The sequence below is a fragment of the Euprymna scolopes genome, chromosome 26 (genome assembly GCF_053919585.1).
Source record: "Euprymna scolopes isolate OS-2025 chromosome 26, ASM5391958v1, whole genome shotgun sequence".
NCBI lineage: Eukaryota > Metazoa > Mollusca > Cephalopoda > Sepiida > Sepiolidae > Euprymna > Euprymna scolopes.
Window position 1 is genome coordinate 15,331,074 of NC_136507.1, and position 21,230 is coordinate 15,352,303.

A 21,230-nucleotide genomic window follows, 5' to 3' on the forward strand; every position below is an offset into this window, starting at 1 on the left:
GCCATGAAATAACCAGCAGAGTGTTAATATGACATAAAAACAAAACAACGAAGCCAAATAGCATGAATAAATATTTGGAAATAAAAAAGAACTTGAAGTAAAAAAACTTTTACCAAGATAACCAATTTGGAATTAGGTTGATATGCCGTAAAACAAAACGACCAGTTCCAGCTATTGATCTCTCTCTCTCTCTCTCTCTCTCTCTCTCTCTCTCTCTCTATCTATCTATCTATCTATCTATCTATTAGTTCCAATATATATATATATATATATATATATATATATATATATATATATATATTTATCTCTATTTATCTATCTACAATATTTCTTTTATGCGCATTTGTTTCCTTCCTTATTTCGTTAAATAAAATTATACATCCCTCGTTGTGTCTTGTGTACGTTTTTTTTTTAATTCCCCTCACCCCTAGTGAACAGAGAGTTGAAATACCTCCACTCTCTTTCCTTTCAAAAAAAGAAAATCATACGCTTCGAACAAAGTTATTTCAGTGATAATTTTGAGGCCTGTAAATTTTTAACGAGTGATCAGTCTTTTTTTTTTTTTTTTTTTACTGCGCGAGAAGCTGACTCGTTCTGACATACAAAATGGCGATGACGGGCGCCGGACGCTGACAAAGGGAGATAATCAAATAACCTGTCAAACTGTCGAGTCGAAGCTTTTCGCACAGGATTTCGAAGAAGTTCTAATAAAATATAAACAGTAACCCTAAGATAGTTTCTTAAATAAACCGTTGCATTACCGATAGCTGGTTTTATTTATCTTTCTTTTATCTGAACAGACTATAATTATTTTTATCATTTCCACGCTTTGTAGTTATAATTTCCTGCCTATAATATATATATATATATATATATATATATATATATATATATATATATATATATATATATTAGGTACAAAAGTGTTATTTGATTTATATTTTCTACGCTTTACTAGTTATTGTTTAATTACTCGCCTTAATTCGTTATTTTCATTTCTTGTTGTAATACAGCTTCCCATTCCAGAAGCTTTATCAAGGGCAGCAGAATTGTGGAACTCTCTTCCTGACCACTGTCTTACTTTCACCTACACTATTGTTTTGTTTTTTAAGACAACGGTCAACAACCATCCACTGTCTTTGCAATAATCAGCTTTTGTTCTTGTTAGCTCCTTAACAACAACTGGCTTCATGTCTTGTCTTTGTACGACTTTGTTCCCTTCTCTCAGTCCCCCTTCCTCACCGAACTGAACCAGCTGAACGTCTTCGTTTGGTCATACGTTGAGAATGTCAATAATATGACCTTCCACAACACCAAAGCGAGCCTGATCGCCGCTATCTGCCGAGTATTCGTCAATCTCACCGCCGACGCTTGTGGGAAAGGCATGCTCCCAGTTCTGAATACATATTGAGGCGGTGATTGAGGCTGAATGCGGCTACATTATATATCTATATATATATATATATATATATATATATATATATATATATATATATATATATATATGTCAGTTCTACTACATAATCAAGTTATATGAATTGATTTTTTTCAGTAAAAGTTTTAAAATACAGCTGTAAGGTTGTTTTCTTTAAGGTGACACTTTTATCGTTCCACCCTCTGCCCCTTCTCTCTCTCTCACTATATATATATATATATATATATATATATATATATATATATATATATATATATTTATATATATATATATATATATATCCACGATGCAACTATATGTATTTGTCTTTAATCTCCTTCCTTCCTGTCTCTCTTCTATCTCTTATTCTTTGCACACACATCTCTCTTTTACTCTCTCTCTCTCTCCCTCTCTCACTATACACACACACACACACACACACACACACACACACACACACATATATATATATATATATATATATATATATATATATATATATATGCCTGTGTGTATACATATCTCTTGATAACAAACTCAGATTTAGGGAACCTGCGGCGTCGACACTTCTTCAACAGATAAGAACAGCGACGCAGCAGTTCATTTATCTTTTTGGTTCTTCGCTGTAATTTAGATGTTTGAGTTATTTGTTTTTATTCAAAGCTTTTGCACTCTTTTTTCTCTTTTTTTTTTCAGAAACGTCTTACTTTTCTTTTTATTTGCGATTACTTTTTTCATTTTCGTTTTGTCAATCATTTGTCATTTTTCCTTCTCTGTTTTCATCTATCATTGTTTTCATGATTTTTTTTCTGGAAACGATTGACAAAAAACGTGTTCATCCTTTCAGTGAATCTCTCACAGATTTTTAGAAACGCCCTTGCATCGTTATAAGCGGTATGGTCGGTCCGACGGATAAACTTACATTTGAAATAGCAATTTAATTGATCTGTCACGCTTAAGTTTTTACTAGTTTGGTAGTTATTATGTCGAGCTTAAGGTTGAAATAAACTTTCCGTTTGTCTATTACTGTAAAGTTTGAATTAGCGTATTATTTTGGCGATCTAAAATTTTAAATAACGTTTTCCTAGTATGTCAAACTAGCATTAGTCTGTTCTATCTAACCTTGTAGTTAGTCTGAAACGTTTAAGCTTGAAGTGAATGTTTCGTTAATCTCTTATACTTAAGTTTTAAATAGTATTTTCCGGTAGTCAGTTGTAAAACACACGAACTAAAATTATGGTAATCTGTTCTTTTTTTAACTAATCTCTATTTTCACTTTCATTTCCAAGCTACCTTCATTTTCGTATATTTTGTACTTTCACTTTCACTTTAAAATATCTCATACCTTAACATTCTATCGATAACTCTAAATTCTTACTTTATGTATGCATTTACTTTAAATTAATCTGTACTTGACATTTCTTCCATTTCAATTTCTATTTTACTTTCTGTTGTTACTTTCACTTTCATTTTAGCTTTTACTTAAACTTTACTCAACCTTTCATCTGTAGTGCATTTTTAATTGCATTTGGAATTTCACTTTCTTCTTCGGTATGCAAGCTGACCCACTTAAAAGTAGCCCAATCTCTCTAATTTTTTCTTTAACGACCAACTTACACCACAAGACAAAATGCAATTCTTTTTCCAACAAGATGACGCTACATTCCACACGTCTCACAGATCACTGACACGAGTTCATGACATGTTTACGGAAGAGAGAACAATAAGCAAAGGGTTATGGCGACCACGTTCCCCGGACTTGTCATCATGTGATTTTTATCTTTGGGGGACTTTAAAACAAAAAGTTTATGCCAATAATCCTCACAATCTAGACCAACTAAAAGAGAACTTTACCAACGCTATCAGGAGAATCACGTTGTTAAGTGTGGCTAGAGATGCATAGATGTAAACGGGGAGCAAGTTCAACATCTTTTATAACACTATCTAAAATTTAAACATTTCTACAGGCAATTTGAACAATAACAAAATATTCCTTCTCTCTACTACATTTTCCGGACTACTTTTAAGTGGGCCACCCTGCATCTAAACTGTATTCATCATTTATATTTTACCATTAAGTTTATCTGTACTTTCACTTTCATTTTCACATCCACTTTCCTTTCAGTTCAATTCAATCAATAATTGACTTTTTACTACAATTTAACTCTCATTGTATCCGTAATTTGTTTTTTTATATTATATTTACTTTCACTTTCATTTTTACTTTCACGTTTCCTTTCATCTTTTGTGTTTGTCTCACTTATCTGTTATCTCATTTTTTTTGTCGTTTTGATTTTCATATGTGCTTTTATTTTTACTTTTATTTCGCACTAAATTTTCACTTTAACCTCCATATATGCCTTCGTTTCAACTATCTTAGTTTTAATACTCTCACATAAAATCCAACCTTGTGCCTAACTTTACACTTAGGGTGAGGCAAGTAAATAAGGGATCACAATCACTGATATGTAACTGACCATTCTCTCCGGATACAAGGGGACGTGGTCATCTTGAATTGAGCGACGACGCAAACTGGCAACCTGGGAGGATTGAAGTTCGAATCAAGAGGAGTTCATAGTATCAATTACATTTATTTATGTTTAAAAACTTCACGTAATCTATTCCGTACATACTGAAAAATTCGTAGAAAACAATGCCCCAAAAAGAATCAAGTCGAACATTTTTTTTTTTTTTGAAAATCGCTCCAGGCAATACATGAAGCCACATGATGTAAGGATCTTAAAACAAGGGCAAGAACACGCCAGTACTTATTGTTAGATGGATAGATACCGGCCCATAAAACAGGTATTCTTCCTCCTCTGTCGGAAACATCGAGCATGGAAAGTGACAAAATAAGAAAAACGAGATGCAATGCCGTCGAATGTAAACTTAAGGTCTACTATGTTCATTTATGTTAATTTATTTGTTACAAACAAAAAAGAAAACTAAATAAAGTTTATGACTTTTATAAAAGCGTAAATGGATTTATGGGCATTTATTTCAATATGTACGATTAAAGTATCGTTGTGTTTAAAGTGTATATAAACAAATGTTGAAGAGCGTACAAAGCGTGCTAACAGTGCATCAAGGAGGTGTCTTGCTTGTTTTTCTTTCATTTTATTTCTTTCCTTTTTTTTCTTGTCTCTTTTTAAACTTCGCGTCCGGACCCTTCGTTTCACCGTTATTATTTATTTGTATTTTTTTACTATTGTTTTGCGTTGTTATTTCATCTTTGTATTCTATAAGAGATGCATTTTTGTTGGATTGAAAAGATGCTTTAAAATCTTTGAAAAAATCGTGGGCCACCTTCGAAAAAAAAAAGGCTACTCAATTGAGTTGCATGCTTGTTTCATGCTGTTTGAAATTCCAAGAGAAAACATCTTTCTTTTTTTTTTTTGTATTCTGTAGTTTTCTTCCTTGTTCGATCATTGCTTTTGTTGTTTCTGCTGGGGCATTCATTCATGTGCTATTGTGTTGGTTTGGCAAATTATTTTAACTGGAGTCTCTATCATTTTCATCTATTATAAAAGATTTGACACGCACACGCACACACACACACACACACACACACACATATATATATATATATATATATATATATATATATATATATATCGCATAAGATTAGAACAACTTCAGTTCCGTCGGTTTCAAATCCAAGCAAATGGGACCTAAATTGGTCATTTACTGTACTCTCTCCAAAATTTGTTTATATAAGTAGTCACCTCTTATGAAGGCACGGAAGCAACTCAAGGATAAGGATTAATGAGCATCAAGTGAGACAACACCGTGATGATCGATTATAGTCGAAATTCGATGAGTGATTTTATTTTAGATGGCCGCTCTCAAGAACTTTTTTTACGTTGAATTTAAAACCGATCATCTTATAGTCAGCTGGGAAGCAGCTATGTGGTATTGTGTTCTGCAGACGAATAGTTCTGTGAAAAAGCTAGGCTCGAGGAATTTTCGTTATATCCATCACTTTCTCTCCATCTCTCTCTCTCTCTTTCTCTCTCTCTATCTGTCTCTCTATCTATCTATCTATCTATCTATCTCTTTCTTTTTATCTTCCCATTTCCTGCCTTACTCTCTTATTCCTTTCTTTCTCGTGTGCTCCCTCTTTCGCTTGCTTTTCCTTTTTTCACTTACATAGTCATCCCATTTATCTACCGTTTTCCCTTCTCTCCAACTTTCTCTCCCTTCTCCTCTCTCCTCTCTACTCTCTCTCTCTCTCTCTCTCTTTCTCTCTTACCTTTTTCTATCTTTTCTCCTCTCTCATTGTCTGCCCTTTCTCCACGCTATCTCCCTCTTTAGTTTACATGTCTTGTCTCTCTTCATCCCATGATGGAAAGTAAGGATGATTGGCGATCGTAGCTGTTACTAGTAGAGTGTTTGCTATAAATAACTTAGAGGAAGGAACTATAGATTAACTCTTAGTCAAGCACCGTAATGATCGGTTATGGTGGAAATTCAATGAGTAAACTTATTTTAGATGACCGCTCATCATAACTTGTTTACGTTGGACTTAAAAACGATCATGTCATAGTAATCTGAGAAACAGCTCTGCGGTATTGTGTTCTACAGTCGAAGAGTGCTGTGAAAAGGCTAGGCTCGTGAAATTTTCGTTTAGTTTTAAGAACAGATAGAAAATAAGAGTGATTGCTGATAGTTGATGAAACTAGTAGAGTGTTTGCTGCGACTAACTTAGAGAAGGGGACCATAGATTAAATCTTAGTCAAGCACCTGCCATGAAAATAAGGAAAGAACAGAGATAGGCTTACAGCATCTTTTCTATGAGAAAAAAAGGTAGCATGGATGAGAAATAGGCATCGCCCACCAATATTTGATAGCGGTTTTTGTACTCTATGTGGCAAGAAAGGGTATTCCGAGCAACTCCTTTCTAAACGTGGCAAGAGTACTACAGCTTAGGACGTTGTCAGTCTAATAAAGTTATGTAGGTCGTGATAGGAGGCTATGAGTGTTTTGTTAAATGTTATTTAATATTTTTTTTAAGTGATCTTCGCTGTGTATGTGAGTCGTGTACGCCTACACGTACCAGTTCTTGTCGCTGTTTGCAACCGATGTTCCTATTGCCGCGTATACGCTGACGGGGGATGGCGTGCGTGCGTGCGTACGCATATCACTCTTTCAGCGCGTAATTATTTCCGACGTTTTAATGGGCGCCCAGCCAATATTATGAAAGCGAGCGTTTAGATCACTCGTTCTAGAAAAGAACGCACGTGTTTGTAGAACGCTGAAAATGCATAGAAGCTCTCGGTAAGATTAAGAGAAAGAGAGAGAGATAGGGAAAGAGAGAAAGAGAGAGAGAGAGTATATGTGTGTGTGCGAAATTTGGCTTTTTCATTTTACGGCACATGCACCCTTTTCGGGTTATTTAACGCCGAATCCAGTAATTTTGGAATACAGGAAAAGGAGAAACTAGATATGTAGTTTCAGCCTCGTATTCAACCGATGTGAAGAAAAGAAAGAATATTAATGAAGCTCGAAATAGAACGTTTTAAATGTTCTTGTAATTAGCATCATTGTGTCGGTTTAACTGGCTTCCTCCAAAGGAGGAAGTTTCATGAGAGTACAAATTTACAAGCGCTCCTCAGTCGCATGTATATCTCCGTTAGGGGAGATGACGCGGTAGGTTTTTGAAACTCTTGCAGGGAAGTGTCGACGTCCTCCTAAATACAGCGCCTGGAATTCCCAAATTGGTCACCCATTTTAGTAATAATCAGTCTCAACGTTGCTTAACTTCAATGACCTGAGGGGGACTGGTGTGTCAACGTGATTATGCCGTAATTAGCATCATTACCTTTCTTTGATTTCAATAAACATCAGTAGTAAATACAAAAAAATGTTTCCGTATATATTTAGCATAGCAACAATGGCGGAAAACACAAAAAACACTTGAAATCGTTTTGTAATTTTATTAAGATATAATACATAGAAATATCCTTACTAAAACGTAGCATTATATGACCTATCAGTTTGATGTGCAGTAAAGTATAACCAAATCAGAAGCTGCATGTTTTCAGTGGTGCATACGAACGGCAAATGTTGCAGGTAATAGATTTTCAAAACGTCGTAAAAAAAGCAAAAAAAAAAAAGACAACTAGAAGAGGAGGATAATAATCCAAATAATTAATTAAAATTAAGACATGAACTGTTTAAAAAAAAAAAACACATTACTCACATGTACATATCTCATTTTCTTTCCGTTTTTCATTTTTTTTTTTTTTTTTTTTTTTTCAAGAATTTAACGTTACGTTTAATACCGGGCTGGATACATCTTCCAGTATAAAAATAAATTTCTTAAAATCCGGTCGAAAATGGCCTGTATGGCAAGGAATTGTTTTCTCTACCTATTTGATTTCGACATGAAAGAACTCCAAAAAGGGTTGTTATCCTATAAAATAGACAGACCAAACTAAAAAACTTCTTTTTTTTTTTAATATCATTAATTCTCATTCCACTTGTAAAAATCGTTGATAATGTTTATATATATATTTTATTCGTTACAGCCATTCCCAAGTGTGCTGGTTGCAGCGAACAGATTTTGGACCGATTTATCCTGAAGGTCCTCGACAGATCGTGGCATTCAAAATGTCTCAAGTGTACAGACTGTCATGCCCAACTCACGGACAAGTGTTTCTCCAAAAATGATGAGGTTTTCTGCAAAGATGATTTCTTCAGGTAAGCACTTTTCGAAGATTCTTTGTTCTATTCAGAATTACAGAAAAAAATGATTAAAAAATCTACACAAAATATGAGAAAATTAAGTTGCATATGCTGTTAGCTCGGCAGGCCGAGAGCAGGCCTTTCATTCTCATTGAATAGTGTCGGTGAATGGCCGTTCACAGAGAAAGTATAATTCACTTTTATTTGTTTTATTTTACTGCAGTAGAAGTTCTCAGAAATCAAGAGGCCCACAACCTGCGGCTAACACTTGAAGTCTATATCTCTCAAACACTGAGTTAGTAAAGAAACTGAGAGCATAATTTTCCTCTCCTTTTCATAATTTGTAGTATATCTTTCATTTTGGTCCCTTGGTCTTACTGGATTCCAGGACAAGAATTTATCTAGTCTGGTGGAGTATCCAGCTTCGTGCTATTATTTGAGGTAACATCACTTGGAGAAGGTGCACTATTCTTCGTAAAAGCTAATCTAAGTTCGCCACAGCGAAGAGATCTTATTTGGGCAGCGAATACTATGTGATTTTGAATATTTGGTCAGGGTTTACTTCTAGGAAAAAGTATCCTCATGTCAGGTTGTTCTGACAAACCTCTGCACAGAGAGACCTTAGACACGCGAGGACAGTGTCTAGTATACATTGAAGTTCTCTCCAAGATAATTCCCAATAGTGCCTACCATTCTGCGTCATGAAACTAAGTAGTGATTTATTTTCTAACTCGTGAAAATTCGAATAGGACGCCGGTATTTAAAATACCAATTAGAAAGTCCGGCACTTGTGAACTAGTGCGAAAGTGCAGTTTTGTTTGGTTTTCAGTTGATACATTTGGAGAGTGCATAGCGGGGGCAGATAAATGCAATTTCAGGGTCGAATAAAAAATCTCACAACGCCAAATGCGTTGTTTGTTTGTTTGTTTTTAAAAATAGATAAATAAAGATAGACGTAAGAAAATTATATTGACACTAGTTTTTAGCCACAAATTAGAGATTAGTATTACTTTTTATAACAAAGCCAAAAAATTTTAATTTTCAAATGTGCGTTTTATTTGTTTTTTGTTTGTTTGTTTGTTTTTTGTTTTGTTTTTGTTTTTTGGGTTTTTTTTAGAAAGTTTTTGTTACACCTTTATTGAATTAAAATAAATATAAAAAATGTATAAAAAAAATAATGTCTTCTGCATTGGGCGTACGCTTATCTACCCTGCAATTGAAAACCAAAAATGTTGTACCTTCGCCCTAGTGCACAAGTGCTGTAAATGCCTATTCATTTACCTCCCCACGAGGGCATAGACAGACACAGGATCGGTTTTAATCTGGGTAAAATCCAGCTCCCCCAAAAGTGGCTCTCAGAATTGGGACAAAATAAAAATTGCATAAGCCTAGAAGAATTTCGCGTTCACTGAGCCAAGACAGAAGAAATGAAGTGTAGTATCCGAACATATACCAAAGTGTTTTTTTTTGCCAAATATACAAGCAAATTTAAGTCAAATTTTAATGACAACGTTATGCATTATATTTCATTTTCAAAAGAAAACGTTAATTTCCCAACGCGCCCCCGTTGTATTAAAAAGCATTCTTTCAATAATTCCGTCTTTTTTATGTCAGACTAAGGTATTCCAAATAATTGTTTTTTTTTTTTTGTTTCTTGTCCCGTTTCCACTTTTTAAAACGATAATGATAATGTCATTTAAAACAATTAGAATAATAGCTCGTCCTTTCAACCCTAACTCCCATCGCTTTCTCCCGCCTTCCCCACGAAGAACGCGGTTCCTCGTTTTTCTGCATCTCACAGGAATTGTCATTTGATTCGACATCTTTCTTGAGAAATTTCCACGGCTGAAACCGAACGAAAGACGCCGACGACATTTTCCCGCTTTTTTTCTACCTTCACTTGACTTTCAATCGACTAATTACTCGATTGACACCCTTGCTTCGCGCCACTTCTCCTTTCCTCTTCTTCCTCAGCTTCTTTTTTATCTTCAGTTTCTGCTACTTCGTCTCCTTCTTTTTCTTTTTTTTTTCGTTTCTGCCTATTCTTCATTATCTTCTTCTCTTTCTGTCTCTTTTTTTTCTTCTTTTTCTGTTGCTTTTCTGTTTCTTCTATTTCTTCATCTATTTCATCTGTTTCTTCTTTTTTCTCTTTCTTCTGTTTCTTCTTCTTCTTCTTCTTCTTCTTGTACTTCTTCTTCTGTTACTTCAACCTTTTCTTCTTTTGTTTTTCCTGCTTCTTCTTTTTCTTCTTCTTCTGTTACTCATGTTTATTTTTTTCTTATATTTCTCCTTCTGTTTCTTCTCCTGTTTTTTCTTTTCTTTTTCTGTTTTTTCCTCTTTTTTGTTTGTTCTTCTTTTGCTTTATCTTCTTCTTCTACTTCTTCTTCTTTTTCTTCTTCTTTTTCTTCTACTTCTTTTCTTCTTCTTCTTCTTTTCTTCTTCTTCTTTTTCTTCTTCTTGTTCCGTTTCGGTTTCGATAATTGATGAAGGACATTAAGTTATATATATAAATATATATATATATATATATATATGTATGTATATGTATGTATATATGTATATATATATGTATATATGTATATATATGTTTATGTATATATATGTACGTATGCATATATATATATATATATATATATATATATATATATATATAAGTTTTGGTTTCGGTTTCGATTAAAGCTGATACACCCAAGTCATATGGATATATTTTTTATTTTGAAATCACAACTTTATAATATATAAGAAGGGACTAGAAATTGACTTTATAATAATATATACGAAATTTGCATAAATTAAAATATCATATTTAAGTGTATTTTACGACTCAGCTACGCCGAGCGTCCCTGCTAGGTTAGATAAATACTTTTGCAGTTTAACAAAAGAGCTACAATAATATCAATGCATCTCAATTTATACTGAACATCCACAGAATGCCAACATCAATATATTACATACGAAATAGTCAGTTGAGGAATTTCCACAGGTCCTGCTAGTTGTTGTTATTATTATTATTATTATTATTATTATCATTATTATTATTATTATTATTATTATTATTATTATTATTATCATTATTATTATTATGATCTACCTCTACTTTTTCTTTACGCACTTTCTCCTTACAGTTCTACTTTTATTTTCTTCTGTTCTATTTAACTTTATCTATTTTAGAAATCGATCATTCTCATTTGTATCTTGATATACTTCCGTTTTTATCCGACCCGTTACATGTACGAGTCTCCATATTTTCCAAACGTATCGATCGCTTGTCCAAACAATCTTTGAAGTGTTCACGACAGCAAGACTCGTGCTATCAACGCGCTCGTCTCCATTGTTGTCTTCGTTTTCCTTTTGTTTTGCGTTCCCCGACACTCGAAACTGCCAATGAGCCTCGCGAGTTAATGTGATTATCAAAACGAAAGTGAAAGTGAAAGTAGAATAAATTTAAACGTAGATGATCTTAAGACGTCTTTGCGGATTAGGATGAGCGAGGAGAAATGCCGAAAATTAAGACGGTAAACTCGGCAGCTGATGAGATGGAGATTAGACTTGCGAACATTAGAAATAATTCCAGCAGATAGATGAGAAACAGATAGGAAACGTGGGAACGTACAGTCCTCATTGTTATGTGAAAGTGATAGGTATGTAGAGGTAATGGGGTAAAGATAGTTATCTACAGGGTGGCTTGCAAGTAGGTTTACAGTTATCACCTAGACTATTTCTTTAAATATTTACCTCTAGAAGAGCGGGAAATTCGTTACATCATGTAATATATAGTATGTTTCAAGGATTAAGCATAATGTTTAATTACTCAGACACCCAAAATGTCCTTCTTTCAATTTTGCAACATTCTTTAAATCTCTCCAAGGCACTCTGACAAACAGCGCGGCGCAAATTCCGATTTTCATCAATTTCTGTGAACGCGTCATTAATGTACTCGTTTAATTGATCCATTATTATTGGTTTCTTCTCGGAAATCTTGTTATTTATAACACCCCCAATAAAGAAACCCACCAGGTCAGATAAGCATGGTGGTTATTCAATGCTTCCTCCTCTTCTGAATCAACGCTGTGGAGAAACACTCGACTAGCTACCACCACTATATACGATTCCACCCACTCTCTATCTGTGTCTAAATCAAAACGCAGATTCCATGAACAAAGCTCGTTTCCTAAAACTGCCCGCCCATAGAAACACTGTTCCGCTGGTCTGATTCTCGGTTGAATACAACATGATAGCCTTCAAATCTAATACAAACAAGTTCTTGTTGAGCTGTTCCCATAAATAATCAAATTCTACCCAATTTACACCATTAACGATTACTACACTACCACCTTACATTCATTAACCCTTATCGCCGAGTGGCCTTATGGCCTCGATAAGTGGTGACTCCCAAGTAAAAATTAAAAAAAAACTGGTAACGATAGTTTCTTACACATAATGTTGTGGTACTCCATCCTGCTGAAGTAAAAGTTCACTAAAATTAAGTTTAGCTTACCTCTTCATAAAGCATGTTAAACGTCAAGGATATAAACGATAGTTTAATAACTGTGAACCTAATTTGGGACCACCCTGTAGTATACAGGCTGCATATATATTTATATATGTTTGCATAGAGGGGAAAAAGAGGGGGTAGTGACGGAAAGAGGTCACGAGTATTGATGGAGTGAGAAGAAAAAAGATTTCATAAGAGTGTTTGGAATCTTATAATCTTTTATTCTTGACATAATTTTATGATTGTTTCTGCGCTACGGAACAGGTGCTGTCATTTTAACGTAGTGAAAGAAACAAACGGTAAGATGAACAACATCTTTGAATTTGGAATATAGAAGAATTTTTGTCATTTATTTGTATATGCTCTGCAGTTATATTTAACACATATGGAGCCTTATAAATAAAGGGTTAAACATAACTGAATGAGCAGATTTGTCCCATAAATGCACACACACACACACACACACACACACACACACACACATATATATATATATATATGTGTGTGTGTGTGTGTGTGTGTGTGTGTGTGTGTGTGTGTGTGTGCATTTATGGGACAAATCTGCTCATTCAGTTATATTTCACCCTTTATTTATACCAATTCTTTTATTTATGAGGCTCGATGTATGTAAAATATATGTATGTTAAATATATATATATATATATATATATATGTATATATATATATATAAGTGTGTGTGCGTGTGTGTATGTTAAATATATGTATGTTAAATATTTTTCCTTTGTATATAATATATATATATGAGACTAAACTATTAAAGATCTGTATGTTAATATATATATATCTGTATGTATATATATATATATATATATATATATATATATATATATATATATATATAAAACAGTAGATGTGTGTGTAAATATTAAACAAATAAACTCTTGGCCTTCGGGTCAAGATCAAAGTGTAGTATCTGTTCTTCAGATGCTGTATTTCAATTTCTTGTTATCTGTCAGTGGAGGAGAAATCCTTCACGACTGAGAAAATTTTTATTTTTGTTCCTTTTCTCCACATTAAAAAACGGCCTTGGTGTCTAACTCTGTCCCGTGAGGAGGCATTGTAAATAGGAACTACTGGTCACATAACACCTAAATAAACAGGAAATAGTAATCATGCACCAATGATGGTTTATCCCGAGTAAAATCTTTGTTTGGATGGATGAATAAAGCATACGGACATATATCGGCATGTTGAAATGCGACATTCTCTTTTCAACTAGCCGACATGTTTATATTTTTTTATGCACTGGACCATATAAAATTCATTATTTCAAGGGTGTTAATACAGGGTGACCCCAAAGAAACAGGACCCAACTCTAATTAGGCCCTGTTTCTTAGTGTTTTGTCCGAATGAAATGAAACTCTGGTCATAACTAGTTTATTATATACAAAATATCACATCAACACACTAGGGTTTTGGGCCTTTTTTCCGTTCTACAGCATATGTTTTAGATGGCCTCCATTTAGCTTTTGTTTTTTTTTTGGGGGGGTCACCCTGTATTTGTCTCGATACCGACCGCGGTACAGCACGCACCTTGGACACGATATGTTTTGGTTTCCATTCTAGCTGGTCGCACTAATTATTATTTTTTAAAGTTTTGCCATCATATATTTGTATCAATAAATGCGAATACCTTCATGATTTTAAAGATATTTAAACATATTTTACGGCAAGCGGAATCAAAAGCGCTATCGTATTAATATATAAATCCTTGAATCATATTTTGAAAGAAGACAGTAAACGATGAAGTTCTCTCCGATTCTCTCTTCTCTGATCTTACCGAATTTCCATTACTAACGATTACTATAGTGTCCAATTGTCTACTGTACACTCTTTAACCCTCGTCCTCGAGTAGCCTCTTGGCCTTGATAAGTGGTGATGCCTATGTAAAAAAAAGAAGAATGGTTAAAAGTAAAAGATTAAACTAGAAAAGAGGATTAATGCTACTGGCGCGATCCCTATAAAATAAAATGCACTTACTGCTCCTTCCTCATGGGGATATGGAAAAAGAAGTAACTATGAATGAATGCTTCGTTTAATCAATAAAATAATTAAGTACGAGGATTCAAATATATCAAATACAACCTGGCAACGTCGGGTACCTTAACTAGTGAATAATAAACGTTGCTCATTTTTGTGGAGTTAGTTTGAGTTAACACTGTAGTTTTTCTGTCCTCTGTCAATAAGAATTATATTCTGCGATATAAAGCAATTCTAATCTATATTGGCAGTTGGATTTTATTCTAATTCACCAAATACGTAGGAATAAACTTCAATTTGAAAATTAACTTGTTCTGTTTGTTTTGCTGTTTGAGAATCTATGACCGATAAATAATATCGTTTTAACTGCAATCATTACGGAGGTGCTGTATCTCCACATGTCCAGGGTATATGCGAGTGCGCATCGACCCTGAAGCTTTTTATCTTGAAAACTAATTTCTTTCATCCCTCATTTTTGAACTCCCCATTTCAGAAGTTATATTTGAGAAAATCAGCCAAAACTGACTCGACATAAAAATTTCACAAAAAAACACTCGTTTAGCTGAAAACACTATCAATAATTCCTCCCACTCTTTACCAGTGCCTAAACCTTAACAGAGATTCCATGATCAAAGCTTCTTTCTTAGAACTGCACGCCTGTGGAATTGTCTTCCGTTTTCCTGCTTTCCAGCTGTCTATAATATGGTTGTCTTCAAGTCCAACGTGAACAAGTTTCTGATGAGCCGTTACACTTAAGTTAACAAATTTACCGAACTTCCATTACTACTGTACACTCTTTCACCCTTATCCTTGAGCGGCCTCTAGGCCTTGATAAGTGGTGACGCCTATGTAAAAAAAGGGAATGAAATCAATAACTTAACTCCACCGTCTTTTCAACTTAACTTGACACTGTCATAAATACATAATGAAGCCGTTCTGTCCGTCTTAGCAGCCACGAAGTCCCGTGTCCCTCTTTTCCAACTTCCTCTGCTCCACCACTCATAGTTTCACTATTCTCAACCTCATTGTCATCCCCGAAGCACCTCAAGTAAAACAATGATCTTGATGCACTACTGGTGATGGGTGATCGCAGAATAAACCATACCGCGTCACAGGCACCAAGCATACACCCTTTAGCATAATAAACTGATGTCTGCTTTAAATGCTCCTGCCTTCCATGCTCTCTCTCTCTCTCTCTCTCTCTCTCTCTCTCTCTCTCTCTCTCTCTGCTCCTATACCTGTACACACATTCTCCCTTTTTTCTCTGAATGTATTTATGTCTGTGTTTCTGATTGCCGCTTTCTCCTTCTCTTTACTCATCTTCTGCTTCCACCCCCTCAAATTCCTCTCTCTCTCTCTCTCTCTCTCTTTCTTTCTTTCTTTGTATACAATATATATATATGAGACTAAACTGAAATTTTCTTTAACGCCATTTCGTCTTAATTCAAAGACATTCTCAAGATGACTGAAGAAAGAAATTTTCCGTTTTGCATTGATTAGATTATTAATTCCATAATTGTGGTTGTGTGTGTGGGTACATCGTTTTCGTTCACTCTCTTTTCTCCTCTATTTATATCTGTCTCCCCGTTTTTCTCAGTTTCTTTCTGCATATCTATCTTTCTCATTCTCTCTCTCTCCTTTATTTTCTCTTACTCTTTCTCTCTCTCTCTCTCTCTCTCTCTCTCTCTCCCTCCCTCTGGCTATTTCTCCCCTCTATAGTTTTCTCGCCCGTCCTTCACTCACCCCTATAGTCATTTTCATTCCCTATTAGTCTGTTTGTCTCTCCGTCTCTTTTTAGTCTGTTTGTCTCTCTCTCTCTCTCTCTCTCTCTCTCTCTCTCTCTCTCTTTCTCTTTCTCTCATCCCCTGTCATTTTCATTCCCTATTAGTCTGTCTGTCTGTCTCTCTCTCTTTCTCTCTCTCTCTTCTTTCGTACTCCCTCGCATTTCTTTATATTTCATCTCCCACAACATCCCGTATCCATTTTCCTCCTTTGTAGTCCACTTTCCACACATTGTTTTTTCATGGCTTCTAAACCCCATTTCAAACGGTCCCCACTTCTCCTCTAAAACAAAATGTCTTCTTCTTCCGCTCCTTCGTTATCTTCTGACACCTATCCGCTTATTCACACGTCGCTCTCTTTTCTTAATCTTTGATGACCACACCTTTTCAACATTCAACTGCGGACATTTTCTTTGTTTTTTTTTTTGTTTTTTTTTGTATTTTGTTTTTGTTTTTTTGTTTTTTGTCGCAGCGCCACCAATACGTCCGCCATTGCCGTCCGCACAAATTCGTTTCTCACAATTCAATTGCTTCTTTTTCATTTTTTTTTTCACGACTTGTCGCTTACTTTGCTACGACTTCAGATTACGACGACAGCAATTGATCTTTTAAATATATGGTCGCATCCCTCGAAAAATAGCGGGAAACATTGTCTTACTAAAATGCATAAATTCACTGATCTGACCACACACACGCACACACACACATAATTATATATATATATATATATATATATATATATATATGTGTGTGTGTGTGTGTGTGTGTATATGCATACATATATATATTCTTATATATATATATATGTACATATATATAATGTATATATATGTCCATATATATAATGTATATATATTAGGCACCGCCAAAAATGGCCGAAAAATTAAGTTGTTGTTGTTTTTTAAAACGAAATTACATTTATTAAAATCCATTATTTCCGAGCAACTTTTTTTTTCCAGAAAGATAAAACCCTGAATTTTATCATATAGAAAACAGAATAATGTAAAACTTTTTCTACTATTTTTAATTAAATTTTAAATGTTAAATTTTCCCAAAAAAGTTAATAATTGACATTTTTTTGTCTTGCACAAAAAGCGTACATAAATATTAAAAAAAAAAAAAGGTTTTTGAAATAATTAATTTATTTATTTATTGTCTAACTAAGATTTAGGATGATTTTTTATGAGAATATGCAAAAATATTATAATATAAGTACCTGGATTTCAAATAATTATTTTTCAGTGACGAAAATTTCAATGTATTATTAACGCTGAGGCTGGCCAGTACCAGATGGGTGACCATTTGTATGAGTTTGGTTTTTAATGTGTATGTGTGTGGGGGTCAGGCTCCCCAAAATGGGGGGGCAATTTAAAGCAGAATGAAAAAAAATATTTCAGCGCGTTTGGTCCACCGTAGTCAAAAGGCGGTAAACGTTTTCAAACGGGATCGAAAAAATGATGCTATTGTTAACACAAAGGGCACAATATTTATCGAATTTTTTTTGTATCGATTCTTCAAAGCATGCCCTGTTTAATAATGGTCATGCATTATTCGGCTCGCTAAAAAAAAAAATGTTAATTTATTTATCAAAGATTTTAAAATGGCTTTTTTCGTATAAATATTTAAAAAAAAATTTTTTTTGTTTTGCTTAACTTAAATTAATTATTTTACTTAACATATTCACCGAATTTCACACTTCAAAACTCAAAAGCCGGATAATTAAACACAATCGAAGTTCTTATATTCAGACGTCAAAATAAGGTATGCAGACATTTTCTTTTTAATCTATAATTCTATCCCTTACACAATATGTTGTGTTCAGTTTCAGATGATTATTTTAAGCATATGTGTACCCCCTCAAAACAAGGGGGGGTTTTGTAAGCAAAAAATATATATATAAATATCGTTTATGAAAAATAAGTACATTGTTAGAAAGTTCATTCTTCTCTTAATAATCGCTGACAATTTCGTATTGATCGGATAATTATCTGATTTTTGATAGATTTTTAAAAAGACGGTCCGTCAAAAAGTACTTACCTGCCCCCCCCCCCAGTTTTGGTGGTGCCTAATATATATGCATATATATGTATATATATAATGTGTATACATATATAATGTATATATACATTATATATATATATATATAGAGAGAGAGAGAGACAGACAGACAGACAGAGACAGAGACAGAGAGAGATTAGAGATGGGACGATTCCAATATTTTTCCTGATTCCGATAAAACTACCGATTCCGTGCTAAATCCCCGATTCCGATACAATTCCGATTCCGATTCCGATTGTTTCTTAATCTCTAAATATTGAACTAAGTTGTGATTTTTTTTTCAGGATTACAATAAAAAAAAAAGGTGTTAAGTATGCATATCTTTTCTCGAAACGTAAAAGACACACTTGTTGGGGTGATTTGCAATAGAATCTTCAGAATATGAGAGAATATATAACTATTCCCACAGCCAAACAACGTCGCAGCTCACAAGAGCTAGGTTAGTGTGTCATAATAGCACCGAGTATAAAATTTCTACTTGTGAGACGTCGTCTTGGGTTATAGCTTGTTCTGTACAAGGTAGGTTCAATCCTCTGTCGGATTTCGCTGTGGTAAGCTTGATCTGTATCAGTTGATAGGCTTTCTGGTGTTTGTGACGTGTTTACTCAGTTGTTAGAGGGCTCGCCTCAAATACAAGAGCCTCAGGTTTCAAATCCCGAGTTCGGATGTGTATAACTGATCAACCCAAGATGAGGGCGAAACTCGAGGCTTAGACTTCTTGTTTGTTGGCAGTCATGACTCTTGTGAGCTGCGACATTGTCTGGCTGTTGAAAAAATTACACACATATATGTATATATATGTGTGTGTGTATGTGTGTGTGCGTGTGTGTGTGTGCATACCCAAAAGAAAGAACCAGTCTACAATCATAATTTTGTTTATTTTTATTGTTTTGGCGCATGCCTATGCTTTTGCCCGTTATCGTCTTACGCACATTCCGCAACTCATCACGAACCATTGTATTTTCTGCGTGTAGCTGCTCTTCAGGGGCGATTAAATATTACTAAAGACTTGTCACTGACTTCGGTAGGACTTCATGTTTCGACGACAACAATTAATCTTTTAAATATGCGATCGCATCCTTAGAAAAAGTGTGGAAAAATAATTTGTCTTACTTTAATTTATAAGTTCACTAATCCGACCAGCTTTTTTTTTTTTTTTTTTTTTTTTTTTGGTTTTTGTTACATTTTCACCCCACACAAAGCACATTGCCACTTTGATGTAGGGGGCTTCTATCAGGGACATAAGCTACAGGGGTACTATTTTAGCTACTAAAAGAAGAAGAGAGCAAAGAAGAGGGGTAGTATCATCTCCATTTCGACTGGATTGACGTGGATAATGCTAGAATTCTAAAGAAACCTTCCGGAAAATTTCACCGACTGTCAGCAATGAGAGTTTAATGATTACCCTCATTGCGAAAACACCCAGCCTTGTAATAATGGTCGACCTTTTCTAATGTCAGTAGAAATCGAAATATTCGGGAAGTATTTGACTTGAAATTTGGGCAGACTTGTTGTCACCCAGATTCTAAGCAAATCACTTGCTTATTTTTCAAGGAGGGACAACAGATAATGTCATAGCTGCTCGTGTGTAAGACATGATAATCTCTATTCTGAAGTCTCTCCGTATTGAAGAGTTCGAGAGTCATTTATTTGCCTCTCACGGCCGGATGATGTGACACAAGGGTCGGAAAATTTGGATCTGAAGAGACAGCGCCCTAAATGGAAGAGCACTTTGGCGGCATTCTTCGGTATGGGCGCCTCAGGCAATTAGCAATAAACTAACCCCTTCTCAAAGAGTGTGAAAGCAAATCATGGCAGAGTGAACCTCCCAGAACTATATAGAAATTTAAAATATGCACATCTCTCTCTCTCTCTCTCTCTCTCTCTCTCTCTCTCTCTCTCTCTCTCTCTCTCTCTCTCTCTCTCTCTCTCTCTACCGCCCCAGTTTCTCCATGTCTCAGCTTTTTCTCTCTTATTATCTGTCCCTTGAGGTCCTAATCTCTATCACCGCACACTCTGCATCATATTATGTGTCTCTTACTGCTGACACACTTCCTTTCTTTTACTCTTTATCTCTTTTTTATATCTCTCTGTCTCTCACTTTATATATATATATATATATATATATATATATATATATATATATATGATTAAAAATAGGATTTTAAGAAATCCCGATAATAGGATAAAACCGGAGGTTAAAAAAACTTAAAAGCCCGACGACATTTCGCCTGTACGTGTGGGCTTTTTCAAGAGTAACAAGTGAAGCATACATGTTTCCCCGTGAGTGCACAGTGATTAAGGCATAAAAAATGACTAAATTCAGCATTACCCTCACCACCACTATTTAGTCCCAAAAGTTCCCAGAGGACGACAAATCCTGGTGAAAATGAACAAACGCTGCGGTTCTAGGCCTTAATATATGTAAATTTGAATACTGCTTGCTCAATAAAAAGAGCAATAAAAAGAGCAAAATATTTTTTATTATTTGGGGTAAACAGTTACATATGGTCGCTACAAATATCCATCTGTTTCAGTCAAAGAGACTTCATCAGGTGACCTGGAACCTCTCGACGCCAAAAAGAAAAATGATAAACCTTTTTTTATTTTTATTTTTGGCGTCAAGAGGTTCCAGGTCGCCTGATGAAGTCTCTTTGACTGAAACAGATGGCTATTTGTAGCGACCATATGTAACTGTTTACCCCAAATAATATATATATATATATATATATATATATATATATATATCCTGATCTCCCTTTGTCTCGCTATCTTTCCCGATTGTTTTTTTAAT

General features: G+C 34.6%; 1 protein-coding gene across 2 annotated transcripts in view; it reads left to right on the forward strand.

Moving 5' to 3' along the window:
• Positions 1 to 21,230, forward strand: part of LOC145247923 (LIM/homeobox protein Lhx3-like) — a 320,272-nt gene that overhangs the window by 209,419 nt on the left and 89,623 nt on the right. For both annotated transcript variants that reach the window (XM_080109560.1, XM_080109559.1), the window contains one exon: positions 7,945 to 8,116. In XM_080109560.1, coding sequence (XP_079965686.1) covers positions 7,945 to 8,116 — 172 coding nt within the window. The remainder of the gene's footprint in view (positions 1 to 7,944; positions 8,117 to 21,230) is intronic.